The sequence below is a fragment of the Arvicanthis niloticus genome, chromosome 12 (genome assembly GCF_011762505.2).
Source record: "Arvicanthis niloticus isolate mArvNil1 chromosome 12, mArvNil1.pat.X, whole genome shotgun sequence".
NCBI lineage: Eukaryota > Metazoa > Chordata > Mammalia > Rodentia > Muridae > Arvicanthis > Arvicanthis niloticus.
Genome location: NC_047669.1, coordinates 73,135,094 through 73,159,123, shown reverse-complemented (window position 1 = coordinate 73,159,123; position 24,030 = coordinate 73,135,094). Strand labels below are relative to the sequence as shown.

Here is a 24,030-nt window from a genome sequence, read left to right as displayed (position 1 = left end):
AAGTTTGTCTGTACTCCATTTGAAAATCAGTTTTTCAGGATATTACAAATTCTTGCTTCAGTCTTTCCCTAACTATCTTAAATATGTTACTCAATTTTCTGTTTCAACAAAACCCTATGGTCAACTTCTGAAGCTATTCTATTTTTCTTCATGAACTGCATAATTTCCTCTTCTATTGTGCTCCAGTGTGTTTAAAGTGGAATACACTTTAGGGTTCGCCTTTTCAGGTTGGTATTCTTGGGCACACTGTTTCTTACCTTGCATTTCAAGATAATGGTCCTGAATTTGCTGTATAGTTGCCCTGTTCCCTAGTGGGAGAGTCCTTATGAATCCTGATCCAACTCTTTTATCTCAATATCTATCAGTTTCTCCAGGTTTTTGTATCTACTGTTTCATTTTCTTCTAATTTTAAAAGGTTTTATTTCTCTTCAGAATAGTATCTCTGATGTTGCTTCTAGTTTTGCCTTTGTTTTTAGAATAAAGGTTTGATGTTCATTCTTTGCTGAATCCTGCCTCCCCACTTCTGGGATATTTAAGTCCTGGGTTTAAGTTGGTCTCTGAAGCCCTGGATCAGGTCCATAGCATCCTGTGGCTTGGCTGAAACTGTGGGATCATTGTCCATTGGGGTGGGGTAGCCTCGACTATACAGGGTTTTTCTAATAATAACTTGGTGTGGGATGACCTTCTGTTGCTTATTTGTATTCTTGTCCTGCTTTCTGGAATTTCTAGTCCTTGCCCCCTGCCCCCACCCCCCTTACCTCAGGGCCTCCATGCTCACTTCTGCCTCCCCCTCACCTCAGGGCCTCCATGCTCACTTCTGCCTCCCCCTCACCTCAGGGCCTCACCTCAGAGCCTCCATGCTCACTTCTGCCTCCCCCTCACCTCAGGGCCTCCGTGCTCACTTCTGCCTCTGCTCCCCTTTACTTTACCATGCTATGGCTTGTGCCCCAAAAAGTATCTGGGGTTTGAGTCTTTGTCTTCAATTTTGTCTTCCTCGTCCTCCTCATCCTCCTCTTCTTCCCCTCCCTCCCTCCCTTTTTGTGCCGCCAGAGATCAAACCCAGGACCCCACAGAGGTAAGTCAGTGGGAGTAGGGAGCTGTGGAAAACAGACTGCTCCAGATCTCCCAGGCCTTCTGCAGACCCTGTGTGCAGTCCTCAGAGGCTTTCAAGCACACAGTGATCAGACTGGATGGATCTACTTTCTTAGGAATGGTAACTGATTACTTTGTTGCCTCTTTCTCAGTTACACCAGACAGACAATTTTCTACTTTCTGCCTCCTGCACTGTGGCAACAAATTCATTTCTATTTTACTTGTATTCCTTTCTATAGTTCTTCCCTATGTTTATGCATATGTGGAAAGTGTGAACATGTGTGTGTGTGTGTGTGTGTGTGTGTGAAGTCTTTGAGTGTCTTTGCAGACCACCCTCCACTTTACTGAGGCTGTACTCAGCTTGGTTGGGGATCTGCCCCTCCCTCCCATGTGTGGGATCATAGCTGCCAGAACACTGGCTCAGCTATAAAAGGCTCTGGTGGTCCAGACTGCAGCTCTCACAGTGCTTCCCTGAATGCTGTCCCTCGCCTTGCATTTCCTTTTCCTTACAACGACCATGATGTCTGTACTTTTTAAAACGGGCTTTCTCTGTCTCCAAGAAGCTGAAGCAGGATCAGGAGTTAGATGCCATCCCGGGCGACATGATGGGTCCCTGAACTACCAACTAAGACCCTTTCTCAAAAAACGTGACAGTGATTGTCCCTGGGTAATAAGATAGTAATTGTTCTCCCAATTCTTTTGGCATTTTCAAGTGCTATTAGCCTGGGGCTGTGGAATGGATGCGGGGCCACAAGCATGCTAGCTATGTTTTATTCCTGAGCCACATGCCGAGTGCAGCCCCTCACTGGGACAGACGAGGCTAACAATGGTCCAGCGATGAGAAGAGATGCTCTGACCTGGGTATGGTGATGATTCACAGCATCTAGAGGGTGGTTTACAAATGACATCCACCTTACCACACAGCTCATTCGAGTCAGATTAATTTTATGTTGACTTATATCAATGAGAATCACATTAATTTGTTGCCAGATTCTTGATGGCTGTATTAAGTTACACTCAATCTAAATCTTTTAAGACTTTCAAAATGTTGACAATGGCAAACTTCCAAGGCACTTTATCTCTAGAACTACAAACCCTTCATCTTAAAAAAACAGGAGAGAAACCTTGAAAATGATGCTGAGAAAAATCTTATAATAAATAATATCTCAAAATGTTACCAAAAAAGACAACACAAAACTAGGTTAACAGTTTTAAAAAAAGATCTCCAACTGACAAAAGCATCCTGTAAGTCTCTAATGTTAAACTCTTATATTATAATTTTGCCATTTGGAAAAAAAGAAGCTTTGAGACCGTGTATGCAGCCCAGGTTGGACTTGAATCTGCAATCTTGTCTTCACCTCTAGAAGCTGGTGTGACAAGTCTGTGCTGCTGTTCCTAGCTCATCCTTTGTTTCAGCATCACTGAGAGCTGAGGTAGAGCACATGCCTAGGGCAGCAGGACCCAGGGTTTGATCCCCAGCATGACAAGTCAACAAAAGCAGAACAACCCAATTGCAGCTGTGACCCTCCTGTAATCAAATGACTACGTTCTGTTTGTCCATTGAAACTATGTCGCTCTGTGTATCTCTGAATGGCCTGGAACTCACTATACAGGCCAGGCTGGCCTTGACGTTGCAGCAATCCTCCTGCCTCTGTCTCCCAAGTTCTAGGATTTTGATGACTACGGACTGATTTTCTGGTTAGGTATATTTACTGGAGGCTGAATGTGGATGCCATCACCTCCTAGGATGCGCACGCATCCTTAGTTCTTGGGGATCCTGTACCCACTGGGCCCTGGTCTATCAGGTGCTGGAATATCTCAGCTGACCTCCCACCGTCTCCTCACAGTCAGCCCTCTTCCAGCCCCCACAGGCACTGATCTCAAACAGTTCAATGGCCTCTCAGTCACTCACATGGACGACATCCTGAGATACCTATAGGTCAAGCACAGTCACCACTTCCCTCTCCTGCCTTGCCTCTCAGGAACAACTCAAGCCATGGCTTGCTCACTTCCACAGGAGCTCGGTGTTGCTGGTCACGCTCTGGTTTCATTGGTAGTGCTTTCCCTTTCAGCACAGCTTTCAATGTCACCAATGTCACATATCTTAGTCAGGGTCCACTGTTGTGAAGAGATACTATGACCATGCCAACTCTATTCAACTGGAACTGGCTGACAGGTGTAGAGATTTCAGCCATTATCAACAGAGTAGAAGCACGACAGACTCAGTGCTAGAGAAGGAGCAGAGAGTTCAACATCTTGATTGGAAGGCAGCAGGACACTAGGAGTGGCTTGAGCATGTAAGACAGCATATATAACTGCCTCATAAAGACACACTTCCTCCAACAAGGCCACACCTCCTAATAGTGCCACTCCCTCTGGCTAAGCACTGAAACACATGAATCTAAGGGGGCATTTCTGTTGAAACCACCACGCTGCAGCACACATGCTGTGGTGATTTGAGTTCACATGCCTTCATCACACTTCCTCCCTAAACACTGTACACCTCCCTGACAGTGGGCGACTTTCCCAAACCCACTGCACTTATCCAAACTCAATGACAGGACTGTTTTACTCCTCTCCGAGACTACAAGGCTAATATGAGCTCACTAGTATCACCATCCAAACCTAAATCATTACCTACCGAGCTGGGAGTGAACCTACAAACCCCAATAAACACTACAGTTGGTACCGGACAGCCATCTGCACTTTGTTTATCTTCCTGAAATCAAGAATGTTGATAAGATAAATCAAGATAAGAACAAGGTGGGAAGACGCAGGAGACCCTAAGGCGGAGACCCTAAGGCGGAGACCCTAAGGCAGAGAGGTGCTAGTGAGTGGCTCACTGGCAGGCCAGGGTTCCCTTGGTAGCAGTGCAAGAGATATAAACACCTGTCAAACACTAAGCTGCAGGTCCAGTAGTGTCTCAAAAAGTATAGCACTGTCAACAAAACTGAAAGTCACAGAGCAGAAAAAGAGAAAACAAAGTCAGTGTCAAAGAAACAACTGCACCTGAATTTAGGGGAAAAGAAAAAATGGGACATCTTTTTTTTTTTTTTTTAATGGATCCTTCTACTTTGCAGTCTCCTTTTGGAGGAGTCCAAAAGGAAACCAAACATGCTTTAACTCCTAATTCTTGAACAATTAGCTGCAAGTACCTTCCAGGATTCAGTGCAAAGTCCACTTGCACAGGCTGGCTTGGTTCATGCACAGCTTTGGGTGTTTTCTCACAGACCCTTGTCCTACTAACCTAACAAGCTCCCCAAGTTGATGCCTTCCTCTTAGAAAACCAGCCTTGTGGCCAAAGGTCCCTAACATAAAGCCATCTAGGACTGTGACTGAATGTACAATGCTCCTCATAGGCTGCCTTGAGACTTTACTAACACCATGTTGAGGGTTTTGAGCCTCTAGGTGCCAGAAGGTACCATGCAAGCTTCCAAAGGAGGAAAGCGGCCAAAGGTCCTACTCAACTGTGACACCAACAAACCACAGCAGTGACAGGAATTGGCACAATAACACTGTGTATAAATAGTTCTTTAGGACTGTGATATCTATCTTCTTCTTCTCCTTCTCCTTCTCCTTCTTCTTCTCTTTTTTTTTTTTTGCGATTATAACATTTACCCCTTCCCTTTTCTCCTTTAGGACTGTGATATCTATCTCTTCTTCTTCTTCTTCTTCTTCTTCTTCTTCTTCTTCTTCTTCTTCTTCTTCTTCTTCTTCTTCTTCTTCTTCTTCTCTTTTTTTTTTTGCGATTATAACATTTACCCCTTCCCTTTTCTCCTTCCAAACCCTCTCATATACCAGTCCTTGTTGTCTTTCAAAATCAAGACCTCTTTTTTCATTAATTTTGTGTGTGTGTGTGTGTGTGTGTGTGTGTCGGACGCAGAAGTGGCACAGACGTCGGTGGGAACCAACAGCTCTCTAGCTGAATATAAGAGGCTGTGACTTTGAAAGAGAGCACGGACTGGTATATGAGAGGGTTTGAAAGGAGAAAAGGGAAGGGGTAAATGTTAGAATCTCAAAAAAAAAAAAGACAGATATCACAATCCTAAGGAACAATTTATACACAGGAGAAACAAAGACTCTGAGAAACTGGAGAACTTTGAAGAGGCAGGAGACAGAGCTGCAACAGCCAAGTACAAGCATGTCCTTAAATGCAGATGGAAACCTTCCACCTGGTGACCTTTACCCTTGGGTTCACGGAAGACAACGCTATCTTTCTGTAGGCTGTTAATATTTAGGCAACACTGGCTGAGAATGTCACTATTTCTGAGGAGAGAGAAGGGAAAATACCCATTTTTAAAACATTCAACCAAATATAAGAACCAAGTAATTTGAGACTTACCGTACGCTGGTGCACTGGGAATAGCCCCCGGCTGCTGCTTCATGACAGGGGGGAGCGCCGAGGGGAGCTGATATCCTTGTAGTTTCAGTTTGATAAGCTTCATGGCTATGGAAAACTCCACTTGATCCATCCTTCCATCATTATTCATGTCCGCTAGCGCCCTGCAGACCAGCAGCACAGACAGACTCAAGACAACAGACCACAAAAGAACCTTCCTCGGCACTAACTAAATCACTGGCTCCTTTACCTCTACAGGGAGCAAAGGAAAAGGACAACCGTAACCTGCTACGGGGACAGTAAAGCCCAGCGTATTTTACATGACTATATGTTATCTTGAACTCTGTTACTCTTTATCCATGGAGACACTGAGAAACTTTCAGTTGAATTTGAAGATTTCTTACTTTCTAAGAGATTTATTTTAATTAAAAAAAAAAAGATGTTCTAAAACTGGATAGGAATGGTGGTGACTCAATTCTATGACAGTTTTACAAACCATTGAATTACATGTGGTAATTCCAAACAATAAATTTGTTTCATGAATTACACTGTAATTAAATGTTATTAAAGTAGGGTCTGGAAACAGTGCTATTTCTAGGGATGTTCAGTGAAATTCCTTTTAACTGTGGCGTTCCTTGTCCAAGGGAGATGGCAGAGCATGCATCCTATTCTGGGACTATGCTGTGAAAGTCTTCAGGCTAAGTGTAGAACCCTGCCCTGCACATTCAGCACTGAAACTGTGCTTTTAGGAGTGTGCTTGCTGTTGCAAGATGACCTTCGAGCATCCATGGACAAGCGTAACCCGCTGAGTTTTCAGTGCAAAAGCAGGCAAAAGGCAGGGAAACACTGAGATCTGCAAGGGAAGCTGGTGCCCACCCAACTGTGCGTACTCATGACAACGTAAAAAATACTTCCAGATGTCTCTTCTTTTACCCTCAAATGAAAAAGCATGAAGCATCACTATGTCCTGCAATAAAAAATTAAAGCTCTCTAGAAGTGATAAAGAATGCAGAGGCAGCACAGTTATACTGGGAAATGAAGACCATTAAGCAGGAAGGAGCCCGCTAACAGTCTGGTCCTGTAGTCGTGGCCATCGCACACCTGGTTTCTCTGCTCCTGCAAGCCTGAACTTCACTACCTTACACTTCCTGCACACGTGGATTTATCGTTCTACAAACCGCTTGCTCTAAACTTTGCCAAATATCCTGGTAGATTATATTTCTTTTTCTTGTCAGTTTAGAAGCATTCTTTATGCACAGAAAATTAGCTATTTAACTGCATATTAGCTGAGTCTTAAAAATTTATTGTACTGATCCCATGTGGATCTTGCTATGTAGAAATTATACACTGTATACACAAAATATTTATTTTATCAATTTTTGGCCTTTTGTTACATTTTGATCTTTAGCCAAACTTTAATTCACTGGTGGTAGTAAGGTGTTAGTCCATAACCTACCATGTTTCATCCAGACACACACCACACTTTCAACCCATATTAACCATCTCATTCACTACATGTTGTTGTGCACTATAAGACATTACCAGATTAGCTTAGCTGACATGACCCCAGGTCAACGTGATGTGATCTGGTCTCAGTAGCTTAGTTCTATTCTGTTTTTCCTTCTAAAGGGAACAGATTTGATGCTGGACAGAGCTAAGCTGGTCAAGCAGGAGCTTGCAGCTTGAGCAAGCATATGGACCTGAAACCCCAGTGCCTACATAAAAGCCAGGCATGACAGTGGAGGCTTGCAATTCTCTTGCAGGGAAGTGAGGCAGGCAGATCTGCCCTGGGGCTTGCTGGCCGTTTATCCTGGCCTCATTGATGGTCCCAGGTCTCAGTAAATGACCCCTGTCTCAGGAGCAGACACAGAATGCATAGGCTAAAGCAATGGCTCAGCTGCTAAGATTGTTGGCTGCTCTTGAAGAGGACGCAGGTTCAATTCCCAGCACCTGCTTACAACTGCCTGTAATTCCAGTTTCTTGGGGGAATCTGATGCCCTCTTCTGGCAAGAGCCAGAAGTACCTGAGCAAGGTACTGTACATGTGATGCATGATACACTGATATACATACTAGGAAAACAGTCATACAGCTAAAAATTCCAGTTCCAAGGAACCTGATACCCTATTCTGGACTCTCCAGACACAGACACAGACAGACATGGACACACACACACACACACACACACACACACGAGGCATATACTCACACTGATGTATACATACATACCATAAATAAAAATAAAACAGCAAAGTGGGCATTTCCTGGGGAACAAAACCCAAAGTTTACCTCTGGCTTCCATACAGACACATGCACATATGCACACACTCGTCCACCTATATTCATGCATACACACATGTATGTGTGCTCATGAAATTTTATTGATAAGTGTATTCTATGAAATTTTATCATTTTTTACCAGAGCTGTACGTAGTATATTTCCCTGCATATCTATTTTTTAGGTGTTTATAAGACCCTGATTCAAACACATACACAAATTTTTATTGGTCATTTATGCTATATTTAATTGTTTTTGTTTGGTCCCTGTGTTTGTTTACTTCTGTTTTTCAAGTCTTAATCCACATATTCTGGGCTGATGATGTTTTGCTTTGGCCTTTATCTGCTGAAATAAATACCAATGTTGACAGAATCTCATGATGCTGAATTATCAAACTTCTAAGTGTACCACTAATACAATAGTATAAGTAGAGAAACAAAGAAACAAAAGAAAATATTTCTTTTGCAATATTTTTAACAATCTTCTCCAGTCTCTTCAGATAAGCACATGTGCGCTTAGTTCTGAGTGTAGAGAAATGGACTGCTGACGTGCCTTATTCATTTGTTTATTTGCTTTTAAGACAGGGTTGCAGGCTAGCTATAGAGAGAATGACCATAAACTCCTGCTCCTCCTGCCCTAAGTGTTTGGACTACAGACTCTAAAATGCCACATAGTGTGCTTCTTGGTTCACTGACCACTTCTTGGCATTATTATTGCTTCTTCTGTGCTGTACATGAGCTCTGATACTGAGCTCTCCCATAGTCACTGGGAAGCCAAGGTCCCTGTGTTTGTTTACTTCTGTTTTTCAAGTCTTAATCCACATATTCTGGGCTGATGATGTTTTGCTTTGGCCTTTATCTGCTGAAATAAATACCAATGTTGACAGAATCTCATGATGCTGAATGAATATTGTGTCTCTGGCTTAAACTCAAGCAGGTCAAAGTGTTGTGAAACTGAGACATTGTGAAAGTCTACTTGCTTGGGTTCTGCATCTATATTCATGACAGGACCTGGTGGCCAGCGAGTTGTTCTGTTTTGCAAAAGCTTTCAGATTTAAAAGACACAAGCGAGGTGACAATCTTTCCTTCTTCTGCCAAGTATTTCTAACATGCTCAGTTACTTCAAATGTTTTACAGGAGAGAAAGGTTCCTGTGCAGGCTTTATTTATGTCTAAATAAAGGAGTTGGCAGATGCCCACCCTCCATCCCCTACACTTCTTCTAAAAGGCATTCTTAGTGGAAACTAGAAAAATTCAATGGGTTAAGGAAGAAGAGGCCTTTAAATAAGAATTTAATTAGAATAATTTAGTGCTTTTAAAACTCTTTCCACTTTGGGCATGGAGAAAGAAAGCATGTAGCCCTCAGCTCTGGAGCAGCACATTCAGGCCCCCAGCATGGGTCTAATATATGGCTCAACCTCAAGTCTGCAGTTCTCAAAAAGATATCTCCCCTCCCCCGAATTAACAAAATGTAACTATTAAAACTCCCCAGTAACAGAGAGCTCAAAGAAAGTTCTGGAAACACAGCTCCTCACAAAGCTCAACCCTCTCCCTCTCCCTCCCAGCACAGCACACAAACTCCAGTTGCTGCTCCATAGCAGCTGCTATTCCATTGCTCAAGAGTTTTGGCAAAACAAAACCGTTAGCTCTGTCATCCTTTTCATATTCAACTTGGGATTACTTCTCCCGTGAACTTCCTATCCTAGCAAAGTAATTAAGTCTAGACAATATTGACACCAAATTCACGTCAGAAGGAAAACTATGGTTAAACCCAGCAAGCAACTGTTGCACATGACTCTGGAAACCTACACTGGAATCAGAGGTTAGCCATGCATAAGAAGTGGTGCCTGACACAAGGCAGCTGAGACCCGCAGGGGTGCCAGACCCAGTGTAGTACTTAGAGTAGTAAATGTCCCTCACCATCTCTGGCATTGAACACTTGGTCTCCATTTGGCAGCCCTGTTTGAGGAGGCTTAGGTGTGGCCTTGCTGAAGGAAGTGTGTCACCATGGGTGGGCTTTGAGGTTTAAGAGACGCCTCTATGTGGTCTCTCTGTTTCTGGCTTGTGGTTAAAGATATGAACCCTCAGCTGCTGCAGCTGCCATGCCTGCTGCTGGACACCCTGTTTCCCCAGTGTGATGGTGATGGGCGGCTCTTATCCCTGTAAGACCACAAGCCCACAATGCACCAGTCCTTCTGAAAGGTGCCTCGGCCATGGTGTTTTATCACAGAATAGAAAAGTAACTGTTACACCTTTTCTTGTTTGATTTATACAAATAAACAAACCATACACCACTCTTACACACTGTTGGTGGGAAAATTACAACTCCACGTGGCAAGAGAGCCATATAATCATTTACTTAGAACCAGTAACTGCACGACACTTAGGGAAGGCACAACATAAAACACACGGCTAAGAGCTGTTCACAGCAGTGTTTTCTGTAATCACCATGTTATCAGAAATCATAGTACACTGGAAACAACCTAATATGGAAATACAGGACACTGGACAGAAGCACTACAACACGCCTGCTACCATGACAAGCACTGTGTGCTGAGAACAGCAAGGGATGAGTGATAAGTGGCTTCCAGGATATATTACGTGAGAAAGGCAAAAAATTTAAGTAGGTTTATAGCTTGCTCTTAATGTAAAGAAGAAGAAATAAACTATACATAAACACAAAACACTATATATTTTGTGCATGTATTTAATCACAATAATAAAAATAACAAGAAACAGTGATGTAAGTAGGAACAGAGACTGAAGAGAAGACTGGGAGAACTTCCCAGCACACCCTGAATACACTACTGCTTTCAGAACCTCATTAATGAAGCTCTACACAGACATGCCACAGGCCATTCACCCGCCATTTGGTGCCCACCAATGCAAAAGCAAGGACAAGCAATAAGGAAAATTAAACCAGTTTGGAAACCCATTCATCATCATCATCATCATCATCATCATCATCAACAACAACAACAACAACACACACACCACACACACACACACACACACCACCACTAACAACAACAACACACACACACACACACCACCACTAACAACAACAACAACACACACACACACCACCACTAACAACAACAACACACACACACACACACCACCACTAACAACAACAACACACACACACACACACACACACACACACACACCCCTTTGGGTGCACCTGCTACTGTGTGAGCATTATCTTGAAATTAAGAATAGACATGGTCTCTACCTTGTTTAGAACAAATCAGATCAGTGTGAGTGGTGCTGGATGTGACTGAGCAGAAGGAAGGGCGGGAGCTTTGTTTCATTGGTCGAGCCCATTGTCCAGCATTCTCCAGGCCCTGGGCAAGAGACCCCCACTGAGAGGTGGAGATGACTGGGAGAGGAGTAAGGAGATGAACTTAGGACAGATTCACCAGAGAGCACCTCCACAGGATGACAAACTGAAGCCAGCAAGACAGTGAGCAGCTATGTGGGTTCTGCAACTGCAGGAAGGAGACACACCAATGCAGCGGTCCTGAGGGAAGCAGAGACCTGCCCCAGTGCGGAACAGAGTGGTTAGCTTCTGGAGTAGATGCTGTAGACAAGAGTCGGCTGAGATGAGAGCAAAGAGGGAATGAAACAGCAAAAGCAGGATCACACTGGTCTTGAACATTTGGTGACAGCTTTGGATTTTGGTCTCAATGAGTCTTACTTAACTTCCTGATCAATTTCATGTGTATGGGCATTTGGCTGCATGTATCTATGTGTATCATGTGCATGCCTGCTGCCTTCAGAGGCCAGAATGGGGCACTTCATCCTTTGAAACAGGAGTTACAAACAGTTGTAAGCCACCATGTTGGTGCTGGGAATTGAACCCAGGTCCTCCGACGAACCCCCTAGCCCATCTCCCCGTCTCCCCGATGGAGAGTTTTAAGTGTCTGTTTCCTGAGGGCACGGGGTTCACGTCTGAAGCTGATCGCATATAGCACAGGCTGGCCTCGAAACTCTGGATCTCCCTGTTTTTCTACCTTCAAAGTGCCGTGACTATAAACATGCACCATCATGCCGAGTGTGCTTTAACTTTTTAAAAACAGATATATTTTATTTTCAATTGTGGGTGTGCACATCAACACCAGTGTCCTTGGACGCCAGAGGTGTCAGATCCCTTGGAGCAAGAATTATAGGTAGTTGAGAACAGTCATAGGGTGCTAGGAACTAAAACTCAGGTCATCTGCAGGATCTCCGAAAAGCAATCTGAAATTTCATGAGCACGAGTCCTGGTGCTGAGATCATGGGCTAACGTGTGAGCTGCCTTCAAGCACCAGCTCCGGTCCTTACTCAGAACTCATGGACAGACTCCAAAGCTGCTCAAGCCTAAGCTTTACAGCTCACGCAGGCCAGTGTGCACTCCAGAGTGTGCGCGACAAAGTGTGCATTACAGAGAGCATTGGATGGGCTCTGACACAGGTGATCATGGAGGTAGAATCTGAGGAGGAACAGAATTCTGCATCTGCAGCAGCCAACTGTCCTGTCCCACACTCTCATATCTGTTCTTGGTTGCAGAGCTAATTTTAACTCGAGGATGTACACAGATGAGCAGAAAACAGCATTCCAGGTAACTGGCTTCTGGACTCTCGAACTATAACCTAGTCATGTTTAAGGACTGCTTGTCTTCCTAATCAGATTTCCAGTAAAGAATATGAATAAGGAAAGCTCAATTCTCTGAAGGAGTTCAGTCAGAGTGTGTAACGCCAGCCTGTAACAATGGCCAAAGATGACACAGCTCCTAGAAATCCCTCAGTAAGGAGATGGAAGGAAACTGGCAGGTATCATCTGGCAACTGAAATGCTTAGAATTATGTCCTCTACGCCCTGGTGTTGAGAGGAAGAGGGCAGAGCGGACAAACAGAGCCCTGTAATCCCTGCTACTCTGGAGGCTGAGGAAGAAAGACTAAAAGTCAAAGAACTAGCAGGCAATGTAATGAGGACTCTGAATCAAAATAAAACTGTAAAAGGTGGGGGACGGGTATGCAGGGGCACATATGGATACCTACTTGTGCGGCAGGCCTCCAAGGTGCCAGGTCCAATCCCCAGTAACCAAGTTTTTTGGTATTTTGTGTTTTCTTCCCTGAGGTTGGATTCCATGCTGTAGCCCACACTGGCCTCTAACTTGTGACCCCTGGTCTGTCTCCCACGTGTCTGGACTACAGCCCTGTGCTAGCATGCCTAGTGCTAAAATGCTTCACAAAGGAGACCTCAGCACTTGGTTGTATCATCATTTAAGCATAAGTCAGTGGACCCTGGAGAGCAGGCTCTAGAAACAGCCTTATTGCAGAGAAAGAGCACTACACACCAGGCTGTAGCCCAAAAGAAGCCTGCTACGAGGCAATCAGGTGTCACACAAGTGCACCTCGATTCGAACACACAACTGAGCTGACACAGCCCCTGCATCTGCTTGTCATGGACTCCCTGCTCATGGGCTTCCTCTCAAATCAACCAGCAGTTAGAACTGGAATAGTGTCACAGAAGCAAGCTTACCTGTGGAAGGAAGAACTGGCTGGCAAAAGGCCTGAGAGACAGAAAGATAGCAGACAACCCAGGACAGCATGCTTTTCAATCTGAATGTGTGACACAACAGTGTGTATGTGTGTGCAAGTCTGTGTGCATGAGTGTGTGTGCATGTATGAGTATGTGCATAATCTGAATATATGACACAACAGTGTGTATGTGTGTATATGTATGCAAGCCCGTGTAGATGAGCATGTATGTGTGTATAAGTATGTGTATAATCTGAATATATGACACAACAGTGTGTATGTGTGTATGAATGTGCAAGTGTATGAGTGTGTATATGTGTGTACAATCTGAATATGACATAACAGTATGTATGTGTGTGCGTGCATGTGTATAAGTGTGTGTATGTGTGTGTATGAATGTGTATACAATCTAAATATATGACACAACAGTATGTATGTGTGTGTGCATGTGTATAAGTATATGTATGTGTGTGTATGAATGTGTATACAATCTGAATATATGACACAACAGTATATATGTGTGTGTGTGCATGTGTATAAGTGTATGTATGTGCAAGTGTGTGTTATATTTCCAGTGTAAGCTTTACTTTTCCAGAAAGATGATTTTGTATAATGCTGGCACTTAATCAAGAGTGGTGAATGCTGAATTCTAGAGTCTGAAAGCAACAGGTGCGATGTGAGCCTTTCCAGTGTCCGTGTGTTTATAAACATGAGCATATTGGTCACTTGGGGGTAAGCACTCGGCTGGAAAGCTGAGTTATGTGGAAGGGCCATCTCTGATGCAAAGCCCTTTGTCTGCTGGCTTATTCTGTAAGTATTAGTCCACACATTAAATCCTTCGTGTATAATTTTTTTGCTAATCAACTCAACTTTATTTAAAAAAAAAAAAAAACAAAAAAAAAACACAAACACCAATTATCAGGATTAAATACCACAATCAAAAAAGGGCAAATAAGCTGGGCAGTGGTGGCACACGCCTTTAATCCCAGCACTTGGGAGGCAGACGCAGGTGGATTTCTGAGTTCAAGGCCAGCCTGGTCTACAGAGTGAGTTCCAGGACAGCCAGGGATACACAGAGAAACCCTGTCTCAAAAAACGGCAAATATATGTTCCCAATCACACAGACAGAAAGTGCTTTGGCCAGGACTACACATTCCATGCTTCTATTTAGAGCAAGAGGTCCATAACACCCACCTGCCCAGGAAATGAAGTTATAGTCCTGGTAAAAGCCGCACAGAGAAAAATGTGCCCTTCTTTCAGGTCAGTAGAATTCAGCACTGCCTCCCAAAGTTGGGAACCTAAAACCCAAAACTCTATCTGACAGCCTGTTCTACTCATGTTCATGGCCAAACTTCTATTTGTAACAAGAGTCAATACTTAGCATCCATCAAATATCACATTGTACCAAATACTTCTAACAACTACTAATTCTCACACAATGAAAGATAAAGAATAATTTCATTAGAGAGAAGAGATGAGGGACATTCAAACTAATGAGGGACATTCAGACTTCATGTGAATGATACACATGAAGCCAAAATAAAATAGTGGGAAACTCCTCAAATTCAGATGTTTCAGTTACAACTTAACTTTTATGCATAGCACAGCCATTCAAATGTTGGCCCTTTGCAAAAGTATTCTTTTGGTAAGAAGTTAACGCAGCATTCCAGGCTAGACATGCACATTCCCTTTCTATATAAGAAACATAAGAAACTGAACTTCTAAATAAACAGAACAGAACAGTGCTTTGTTTTAAATTCTGCTATGTAAAATTCCAACTTACCATATTTGTGCTAAGACAGGCTGAGGTAACCCAGACTGGAAAAAAAAATTCCTTGCTTGATCACCTGTAAAGTAAGTGGGAAAGGTTTTAGGAAAAACAAAATAGCAGGAGCCAACAGAGATCCTAGTACAGCAGACCCACAACATTGAAGAGGTGGTTATGCAATAAACACCAATGACCCCACAGGAAGGGTGGAGGGTCTCTGGCTCAGCACTTGAAAGGGCCTAGGTCTTTGATGGGATAGATCGTGCACTTGAAGCTGTGGCTTAACACCATGAGCTACCATCCCCACTGCAATAGCTTGGATGCCAAATATACCTCTCAGGTGCAGAGTTTACAGCTCTGCCCCGGGCCTGATGCTACTGAGAATGGGTGGGGATTTTTAAAAGGCACAGCCAATTGTTTGGAACTGAAACCATGAGCCAAGACCAAGCTTTCTGTCTTAATACCTGATTGTAGAGGGCGTATCACTACAGTAACAGAATAGCACACACTGAGGCACATGCCTCTCAGTTAACAACTGACAAGCCGTACTCTAGAAAAAACTTTTACTCTGAATATTGATATTGTTGGTAATGCCACCGAATGGGCAAGAATGCATAAAAGAATTCTGCCAATCAGTCAACTGGAGATCTATTCAACTGGAGATCTATCATTCGAACAAATAAAAAACACCTCCCAGGAAACCCAGATTCCCACTTTCTGCCCGGAACTGGTGAACTGTGACTAAACATCCAAGGTCACAGAAAGGCACACTAGGGACTTCCAGAGACAGCGATGAAATCCTTAGAAAGTTCTGTCTGCTGTTTCCTGATCCTGTTCAAGATTAGAACTTTGATTAGAACTTTGCTCCAGGGCACCCATCCTACCCTGTTTTAAAGAGCTTGATCCTCTGACTAAAACCAATTCCCACCAGGAGGAAGCTCCAAATAACTGAGCAGACAGACGTTCAGGAAGGCCTCGGAAAGGTCTGAGAGGGACTCTGGGTAAGGGTGGGTGCCTGATGACCTGAGCTTCATTCTTGCTGACAGAACTGACCCTACAGTTTCCTCTGATCCCACCATCCGAACACATACACGATGATGATGATAAACAAAATTTTAAAAAGAAGCAAATAACAACAAAATTACAGGTTCCAACTTAGGGGAAAATGGACTAAATGCCCGGCTGGTCACATGCACCCATTTCCACTCGCATAGCAGATTTCCTGCGAAGAATGTATGGACGGCGACCACATATGTACCAGTGATAAATCCAGATATCGGCTTCAAACTATGGAACTGCTGGTCATGCTTGGCTCTTTCCTCCACAGTTATGGCCCAGATATCCAGGCTACCTGCAGTCCAAAGACAAGACAGACAATTATTTACCAAGAAAAGTGAGGTCCACGATGGCACATGATGTCCACAGCACTTTCAAGTTCTGGTGGTGTGCTAACATGTCCTCTAACTCTACAGTTAGACTTATATGAAAACACAATGAGTCAGTAATTTATTTTCACAAAACTAAGAGACTACGGTTACTGATGCCTAAACTCTCAGGTGTCTAAAATGTCACAGGTAAAAATTAGAAAAATCTAAGAGGAACATTAAAAAAAATTATGGTGATGGTGTTGGTACAGCATAATTAGAATCTTCTGCGATTCTATGAAAATATTCAAATATCTGGTAACGGTTGTACAACTTTACAAATGTACTGATGATTACCAAATGGTACAGTTAAAGTGAGTCACCTGTATAATGTCTGAATTGTGCCTTATTAAAGTTGCTTCTAAGAATGAATTTTCTGATAAAACTAATGACCAAAGTATGTCTGTCTGTCTGTATGTATGTATGTACATATGTATGTATGTAAATAAGTAATTAAACATTGTAGTCCCTGGTCTCCTTAAAAAAAAAATCTGCAAAAGTAATTCCAGGTGATGGACAAAACACGCTGTGACAGCCAACCACTGTCCCCAAGGTGGGAACATATTATGTGAACATGTTTCATACAGTATGACAATGCCTGTTAACATTCTAACTGACACTCTCCTCTCTGCAGGGCAGGGTATGACAGTGATGGGCAGGCACCATTGAGATGCAGGAAAAACATGAACTCTGCCAAGCACTGTGTCATGGAAAAGTGCCCGACAAAGAACTCTCCCTGAACAGACCAGCAGCTCTGCAAAAGTAAAGTGACTTTTACTGCTCTATTGAGCTTCATAATTACAAATAAAATGAAAGCCAAACATAATCAAATAAAAATTATGTTGTTAATTAAGAAGGTAAAAAAAAAAAAAAAAACCCAAAATGCAAATAACACAAAACAACTGATGACCTGGAAAAGTCTGCAGGTTGTCTGGAATCCCAGAGCTTCCATCAGTGTGCTCAGAGAGACACACAGTCCTCCTCATTCTCTTGCAACTGCCTTTCACATTTGCTTCGGGCTTAGCAATACTGGAGCCTGAACGCAGAGTCTAAGCAGGGCAGCCAGCTACTCAAACCTTGCGCTTTGTCCACAGCCCCGCCAAGATCCACCTGTTAGCATGGCATACTTTGTTTTCTTAACAGACTGTGGGCTGAAGGTGTAACCTAGTGTTTGCCTAGCATTTATCAGTCCCTGGGTTCAGTCACCAGCACTGACTAAGAAAATAAAGGCACACACAAATAACACGCCAGAAGAACATTTTACCCAGAATGATGAGCTTCAAACAGCATGCCATCAACAAAGATGGCATGCTTCAAATTCAGGCTTTGAAAAGTACAACATGATCCATTAAGGCTGTACAAGCAACAGGCTGCGGGATGCACAGTATGAGAGCAAGGACCGTGGCATCTGCCCACCTTATTTGGGTTTCAACTTAAACAAAGACAATGAAAAGCTGCCAAAAGCCTAAAGTGAACATAATGCAAATTTTATAGCTATAATGTGTGCCTAAATTTTAGAGGTTTGGTAATGGTAATATACTTCAGTTTTTATCATTTAGTAGATAAACACACTAAAATCTTCAGCAATTCAAGGTTAAGATGTCTTATAGTTACTTCAAAACAACCCGATGAAACAAGATTGAGTCCCTAGTCACCAAAGCATCTCAAGGAGTAAGCTGAGGGGCGGCTGTCATTTTCTCTCTTTAAGTTGGTTGGGTTTTGTGGCAATGAAGACTGAACACAGGATTTCATGCATGTCAGGAAAGTGCTCTACCCCTAAGCTACACCTCAGCCCAAGTCACCTCTATTACTTTGCCTGGAATTTCCCATCACTGTAGTCTTAAAATATGGCCCCAACTATTAAGAAAGAGACCTTGAAACTTACCACCGAAAGGTGTGGGAAACTGAGCCATGGTTCTGTTCCGTTCACCTTGCTGATCGACGCCTGCAATGAAAATGCAACATGTGAGTTTAAGAAGACTTCAGGTCTGTGCGTGCATGCTAACATGCTGTCTTTAATCTTACCACCAACACCAGAGCTAGAGTACACACCTACAAGTGAAAGTCACAATGACAGGGCCCCTTTCTCACTCCCTGGATAGATTCTCAGTGTCAGGAACAACATGGATGCTGGTGGGCTGTCACAGAAGCTTCTGCATGGCTAGCTATTTAACCTCCAGGGTTGTATGTGATACGTTGCAGCATGTCTCTGTAACTGTCTATATACACCACTACTTGAGGATTCCCATTAAGCACTTAATACAAGGTGTGCACTATGCAGGCCTACAGCTCTTCTCTTTCTGTCACGCAGAGTCCCCGTGCATTACACCCTGCACTGTAGACAAGGGAAAACCAGCAGAGAAGGAAGGGATTACAGCAGGGCGGCCACGGCACAGCCGTGTCCACTCAGAACAACACTCAGAGCTCCACGAGGACTGTGAGTGGCAGGAGGTCACGGTGGCTGTGGATAAACGCACTTAGCACACAACAGTGCAAGTCTGACACCCTGAGCTTGATCCCTGCAACCTACATAAAGGTGGAAGGGGGGGGAACAACTTCACCAAGCTCCTCTGACCCCCATACTCGCAAACTCACACCATGTTACCCACACTCACACACACTGCATGTGTGCACACACAATAATAAGGGCGACTCTTTAACATACACATTATGAGACACTTGCTGGGATCTGCATCTCAGCACTTGGAAGGCGAAGGCAAGAGTTCAAGGTCATCATCTCCAGGCACACAGTGAGTTTAACTAAAGCCAGACTGAGCTGCATGAAGCCCTTCTCAGAACAAATCCACAGGAAACATTTAATAGTACACATTCAATAATGCCTGCCCAGAATGTCAAACTCAGGTTCCAAAATTTCCCATCAGGCATAAGTACATCAGTTCATGAGCAACGAGAAACAAAGTCCTCTTCCCCAAATAAAAACCTCAGACTTTAGGGCTATTTTTCTTCTTGTCTGTGGTGGGTTTGAATTTGAGTAAGAAGCGGATTTAGTCTCCAGTTGTCGGTGATGTTTGGGGAGTTAGGTGTGGCCTTGCTGGCAGAAATATGTAACTTAAGGCAGGACTTCAGATTTAAAGGTTCTCCACATTTCCTCTCTGCTGCCTCTGCGTGGTTTGCCATGTTTGTCAAGATGCAAATGTTCCACTTCCTGTTCCAACCATCATGCCTGCACTCTGTCTGCTTCCTGTTCCAGCCACCATTCTTCCCTTCTGCCACCATGACTCTTATCCCTCTGGAAACTTAAGCCAAAATAAAGCTTTTCTTCTATAAGCTGCCTTAGTGATGATGTTTAATTAGAACAATGGAAAAGTGACTAATGCAGATCTAATCTAATTTTGTTACAGTAAATTTCCAGTCAAAAGGAGTAGAAAGTATTCATTAAAATTTTTAGATAAATTCAGTCAGATGGGGTAGTAGTATGTGCCTGTAATACAAGCACTCAGAGGAGGAACCAGGAAGATCATGAGTTCAAGGCCAGGCAGTGAAGCCTTGTAAAGTGAAGACACCATCTCACTAGCTTAACAACAAAAATTAAGTGTAGAGAAATTTGGGCTTTAAAATACGATGTTCTCTTGTCTTAATACACCTCAAACTCACTGTGTGGAGTTTCTTCCAAGTATCTGTTGCCCAGAAGCTCTTTCCTGTTCCCCACTCCCACCTATTCTTAGTATTCAGCCTCATTATAGTGATTAATGACATCAGACTTCCGACTTATTTGCATTTTAGTTTTCTTGTCTTTTGCACCATTTGGTCTGGTGGAACCATTCTGCCTGGTTCCTCCTCTATCACTGGCCGCCTGGCTGCTGTGAGTGCAATTCTTGGTGACCCCTGGATTCTCCTTTATATTAACAGTGAAGCAGTACGCTGGGTGGGAGCTATGTATGTTAAGAGACACCAGGCAGATTGACTTGCCTTTCCTCAGGACACTTCCAAATGTCAGCATCCTCAACTTGCTCACCCTCAGCAGAGACACTGGGTAGGGTGAGTAGGGTGTGGCATCACTACCTTCATGCCTTAGATTATGGTGAGGGCCCTACCCAGAACTTGCAGTCACAAAGTGGCCCTTGGATTTTCACTCCACTCTCCATGGCGTTCTTCCCATTCCAGTTTCCTCTCTCCCAGAGAAGACACCAGAGTGGTCACCTGTCTGTATTGAACTGCCACCTGTGGGAACATCTGCAGTCTCCAAGCTTGTGAGCCTCTTGTATCATTTGGACAAGATGGCTGGAGCTCCCCTTTGCTGTAAGGTTGAATCCTTATCTTCCTTGCTTATTCAGGATATGGACCATGCTCTATGAGAATTCATTACACTCTTCTGTTGTTTTCTAGTGATACAGTCTTCTGTATGAGTGACACATTGTTTCTTATTAAGGCAGGAAGACAGAACACATCTGTGGCCAAGGCACCAGATTTAAGCAGAGGTCTGCCAGTCTGGCAAAGTGGACATGACAATTCTCTAGAGGCTCCAGCTGGCCCTCTCTTCCCTCGGTGTACCTGCAAGCATCATCGTTTCCCAGAAGCTTTTAGCATGTGTTCTCTTACCTAACTCTCACACAAGGCTTGTGCGAGTGACAGGTCACACACTTTCTTAGCCATCTTTCCAAAAAAATGCTCAGCTCTGAATTTCTAAGGCCAAGTGAAACAACTACTCAACACACCAGAGAAAATATGTGTAAGCTCGATGCTTCACCATCTACTGCAAAGTAGACAAATTATTAACCCCTTTGTGGCCAGAGACTGCAAACTTCACCACTTTCTAAGCCATTTCATTTCTTTTGCAAACAAAATGTTAGGTTTACTGGATCTGTTTCATCTGGAAATAAAGATCTTGTCTCTATCACAGCACCTAGGTGTGTGAAGCACATGTGACAGAAGTAACCGTCCAGCACCTCTGACAGTCAGGATTTACTTTAGTGGGTGGTTTGTTATGCTTTGTGCTTTATTATGTTTCAGTAGTTTCCCTTGACTCCTAGTTTGCTTACGGTTTTTATTAAGGAGTGGATGCTGATTGTTTAGAAGTTTTTTTATTGGCCACTAATGAAGTAATAACATATTTTCCCTTTTGTTAACATTCTGGACTTTTCTTCTTTCTTTTGGTGTTGGGAACTGACTCTGAGCCCCATATGCTAAACAAGTAAGTATTCTACTCCACCCTTGCCAACACTGAACTGCAGTGACATGTTAGCTACTATTAAGTTAGTCTAGACTTTTTTTTTTAATAAACACAATCCAGACAAACAGTTGTTTTTTTTTTTTTTTTTCAGCTAGGTCTGGTGTACAATAAAGCAGCCAATCTGGAGAAAAAAGATCTATTTACCTCCCTAGGAATTATAGAACTCTTAAAACAGTACAAAATAAAAATGATTGGAAGTATACATATAAAACTGAAATATGACCAGGAAAATTAGATATGAGTTTGAATGAGATAAACATTTGTTACCAAAACCACGTCAGAGAGGAAAACTGAGGAGGCCTCAATTAAGTTACAGTTAGTAGACTCTTAATATTAGCTATTGTGTTAATAGCTTAGTGTTAGCTATATATAAAAAAACATATTGTTCTTTTAAATAAGATTATATTTATTGTTCATATTTTTATGCACACCATTCTTACAAATATAATGTTATGCCTTACTTTAAATATTCCACAGCTCCTTGAGAGAATCCAAACTAGACAGAACTCTTATGGCCAAAGTATAATTAGTATCAGTTCTGGTCCAAGAACCTAAGAATAATTGCTGTTTACCACAGAAATGAATTTCCATCCCCTAAAGTTCTCTCCCCCAAAATAATATGTAAGATGAAGAGGAAGTAGAAACAGCTAACAGAAAGAAAGACTGTGACCAATGCCAGATTAAATTCATACCCTAGCACTGCTGGTAGCTGTTTCTACTTCCCCTGTGCTGAGCATCTGTGAAGGGGGAACTGAACAAGTGTGGACTCCACCCTGCCTCCAACATCTGGGATATAACACTTTCTCTCTCTTCCACTTCTAACTATAGCTCAGAGCTCTTTAGGGTCATGGATCTTAAGCTGGCTATTATAGAATCTGTTTGTTTGTTTGTTTGTTTGTTTGTTTTTTGGTTTTTTTGAGACAGGGTTTCTCTGAGTAGCCCTGGCTGTCCTGGAACTCGCTCTGTACACCAGGCTGGCCTCAAACTCAGAAATCTGCCTGCCTCTGCCTCCCAAGTGCAGGAATTAAAGCGTGTGTCACCACCACCCGGCATAGAATCTTATCTAATAAAAATTAAAGCAGTAGGAGGAGTGAACGAAGGTGCTCACTAACTTAACAGTCAGCAGCTGCTCTAAGGACAGAGCTGAAACCCTCCCACACACCTTCCTTGTAAACCCGAGTCCTTCAAATGCCTGGGCAATCTGTGGCTATACCTCTGTGGCTGGCCTTCAATTCATAATCTCACACCTCGGCCTCCCTAGCAAGGACTACAAGCAAGCACATTACCCAGTATTTTACTATTAGATCTGAAAAGTAATTTGTAGGTTATTTCTGTATTTCAGGAAAATGATCACATGCACTACGTTACACGGCCGGGCTCCAGCTCTGCTGTGGCTATTGAAGCCTGCCGCAGCGGCTCAGGCCCCTTATTAAGCCCAAAACTCTGTTCAAGGCACACAAGGTTAGCTACCCAGGACAGGTTGTAAGGGAAAAGTTCCCCCAGTTCTGTTTTCTATGAGCCTGGCCCCAGAGTGGGCCCCAGACAGAGAGCTAGGGAGTGAAGGGAGGTGCAGAGACCAAATCACCAACAGAAATCCAGTGTTTCTGGACAAAAGAACAAACAGAAAAGGCCCCGTGGAGCTTGCAGAGTGGGGAAGACAAGAAAGAAGAAACCAGACAAGAGCACCCGGGTCTGTGGATGTACTGCACAACCCTCAGGCTCACAAGACAATCACGATGGCACACCCCGTCTTGAAAGCTGAAGGATGAGTGAAGCCCCACTAGACTCAGGGAACTAAGAGTGCTAAGTAACTCAGATGGGGAGAAACCCACTCTATCGCACAGAATCACACCACTAGGGTAGAATTAAAGGTATCGACATCCTGTGATGGTTGATACTGACTGCAGCGTAATGGGATCTACAATCAGACAGGACACAAGTTCCAGGCATGATCTTGAGGAAATGTCTAGGCTAGATTAACCAAGACTTCCAGACTCATCCTACGTATGGCTCAGAGCATCCCATGGCTGGCGTCTAGGGTTAAAAGGAGGTGAGGTAAGCACAAACATTCTTCTCTTCACTTCCCAACTATGGACATCCAGTGACCAGCTACTCCATACTCTGACGGCCAGAACAAAATGTGGCAATTAACACATAAGTCTTTAGAGTGACTGTCTGCCATTCTTCCCATGAGACAAAAGTAGACAAAAAGTGAATGAAGCAAACAGGATGGGAAGATACACGTTCTCTATAGAAAACAAGAAACCTAGCTTTAAAAGAATGGAAATTTCTACATACCAGCATATCTAGAAATATGACGCAACACCACTGTAGATGACAACATCATTAAATAAAGAAGAAAAAAGAAACTAGAAAAAGAAAAACAACATGAACCAGAAGTAGAACAAATAATAAAAA

At 43.2% G+C, this 24,030-nt stretch overlaps 1 protein-coding gene across 4 annotated transcripts in view; it reads right to left on the bottom strand.

Annotated features, from left to right (window-relative positions):
• The window catches only part of Itsn1 (intersectin 1), a 181,309-nt gene that overhangs the window by 114,055 nt on the left and 43,224 nt on the right, over positions 1–24,030 (bottom strand). For all 4 annotated transcript variants that reach the window (XM_034514696.2, XM_034514698.2, XM_076943156.1 and 1 more), the window contains exons 2-5: positions 18,307–18,366; positions 16,256–16,348; positions 15,013–15,076; positions 5,435–5,595 (exon numbers count right to left, since the gene is read on the bottom strand). In XM_034514696.2, the coding sequence (XP_034370587.1) occupies positions 5,435–5,595; positions 15,013–15,076; positions 16,256–16,348; positions 18,307–18,334 (346 nt within the window). In that variant the 5' untranslated portion in view covers positions 18,335–18,366. The remainder of the gene's footprint in view (positions 1–5,434; positions 5,596–15,012; positions 15,077–16,255; positions 16,349–18,306; positions 18,367–24,030) is intronic.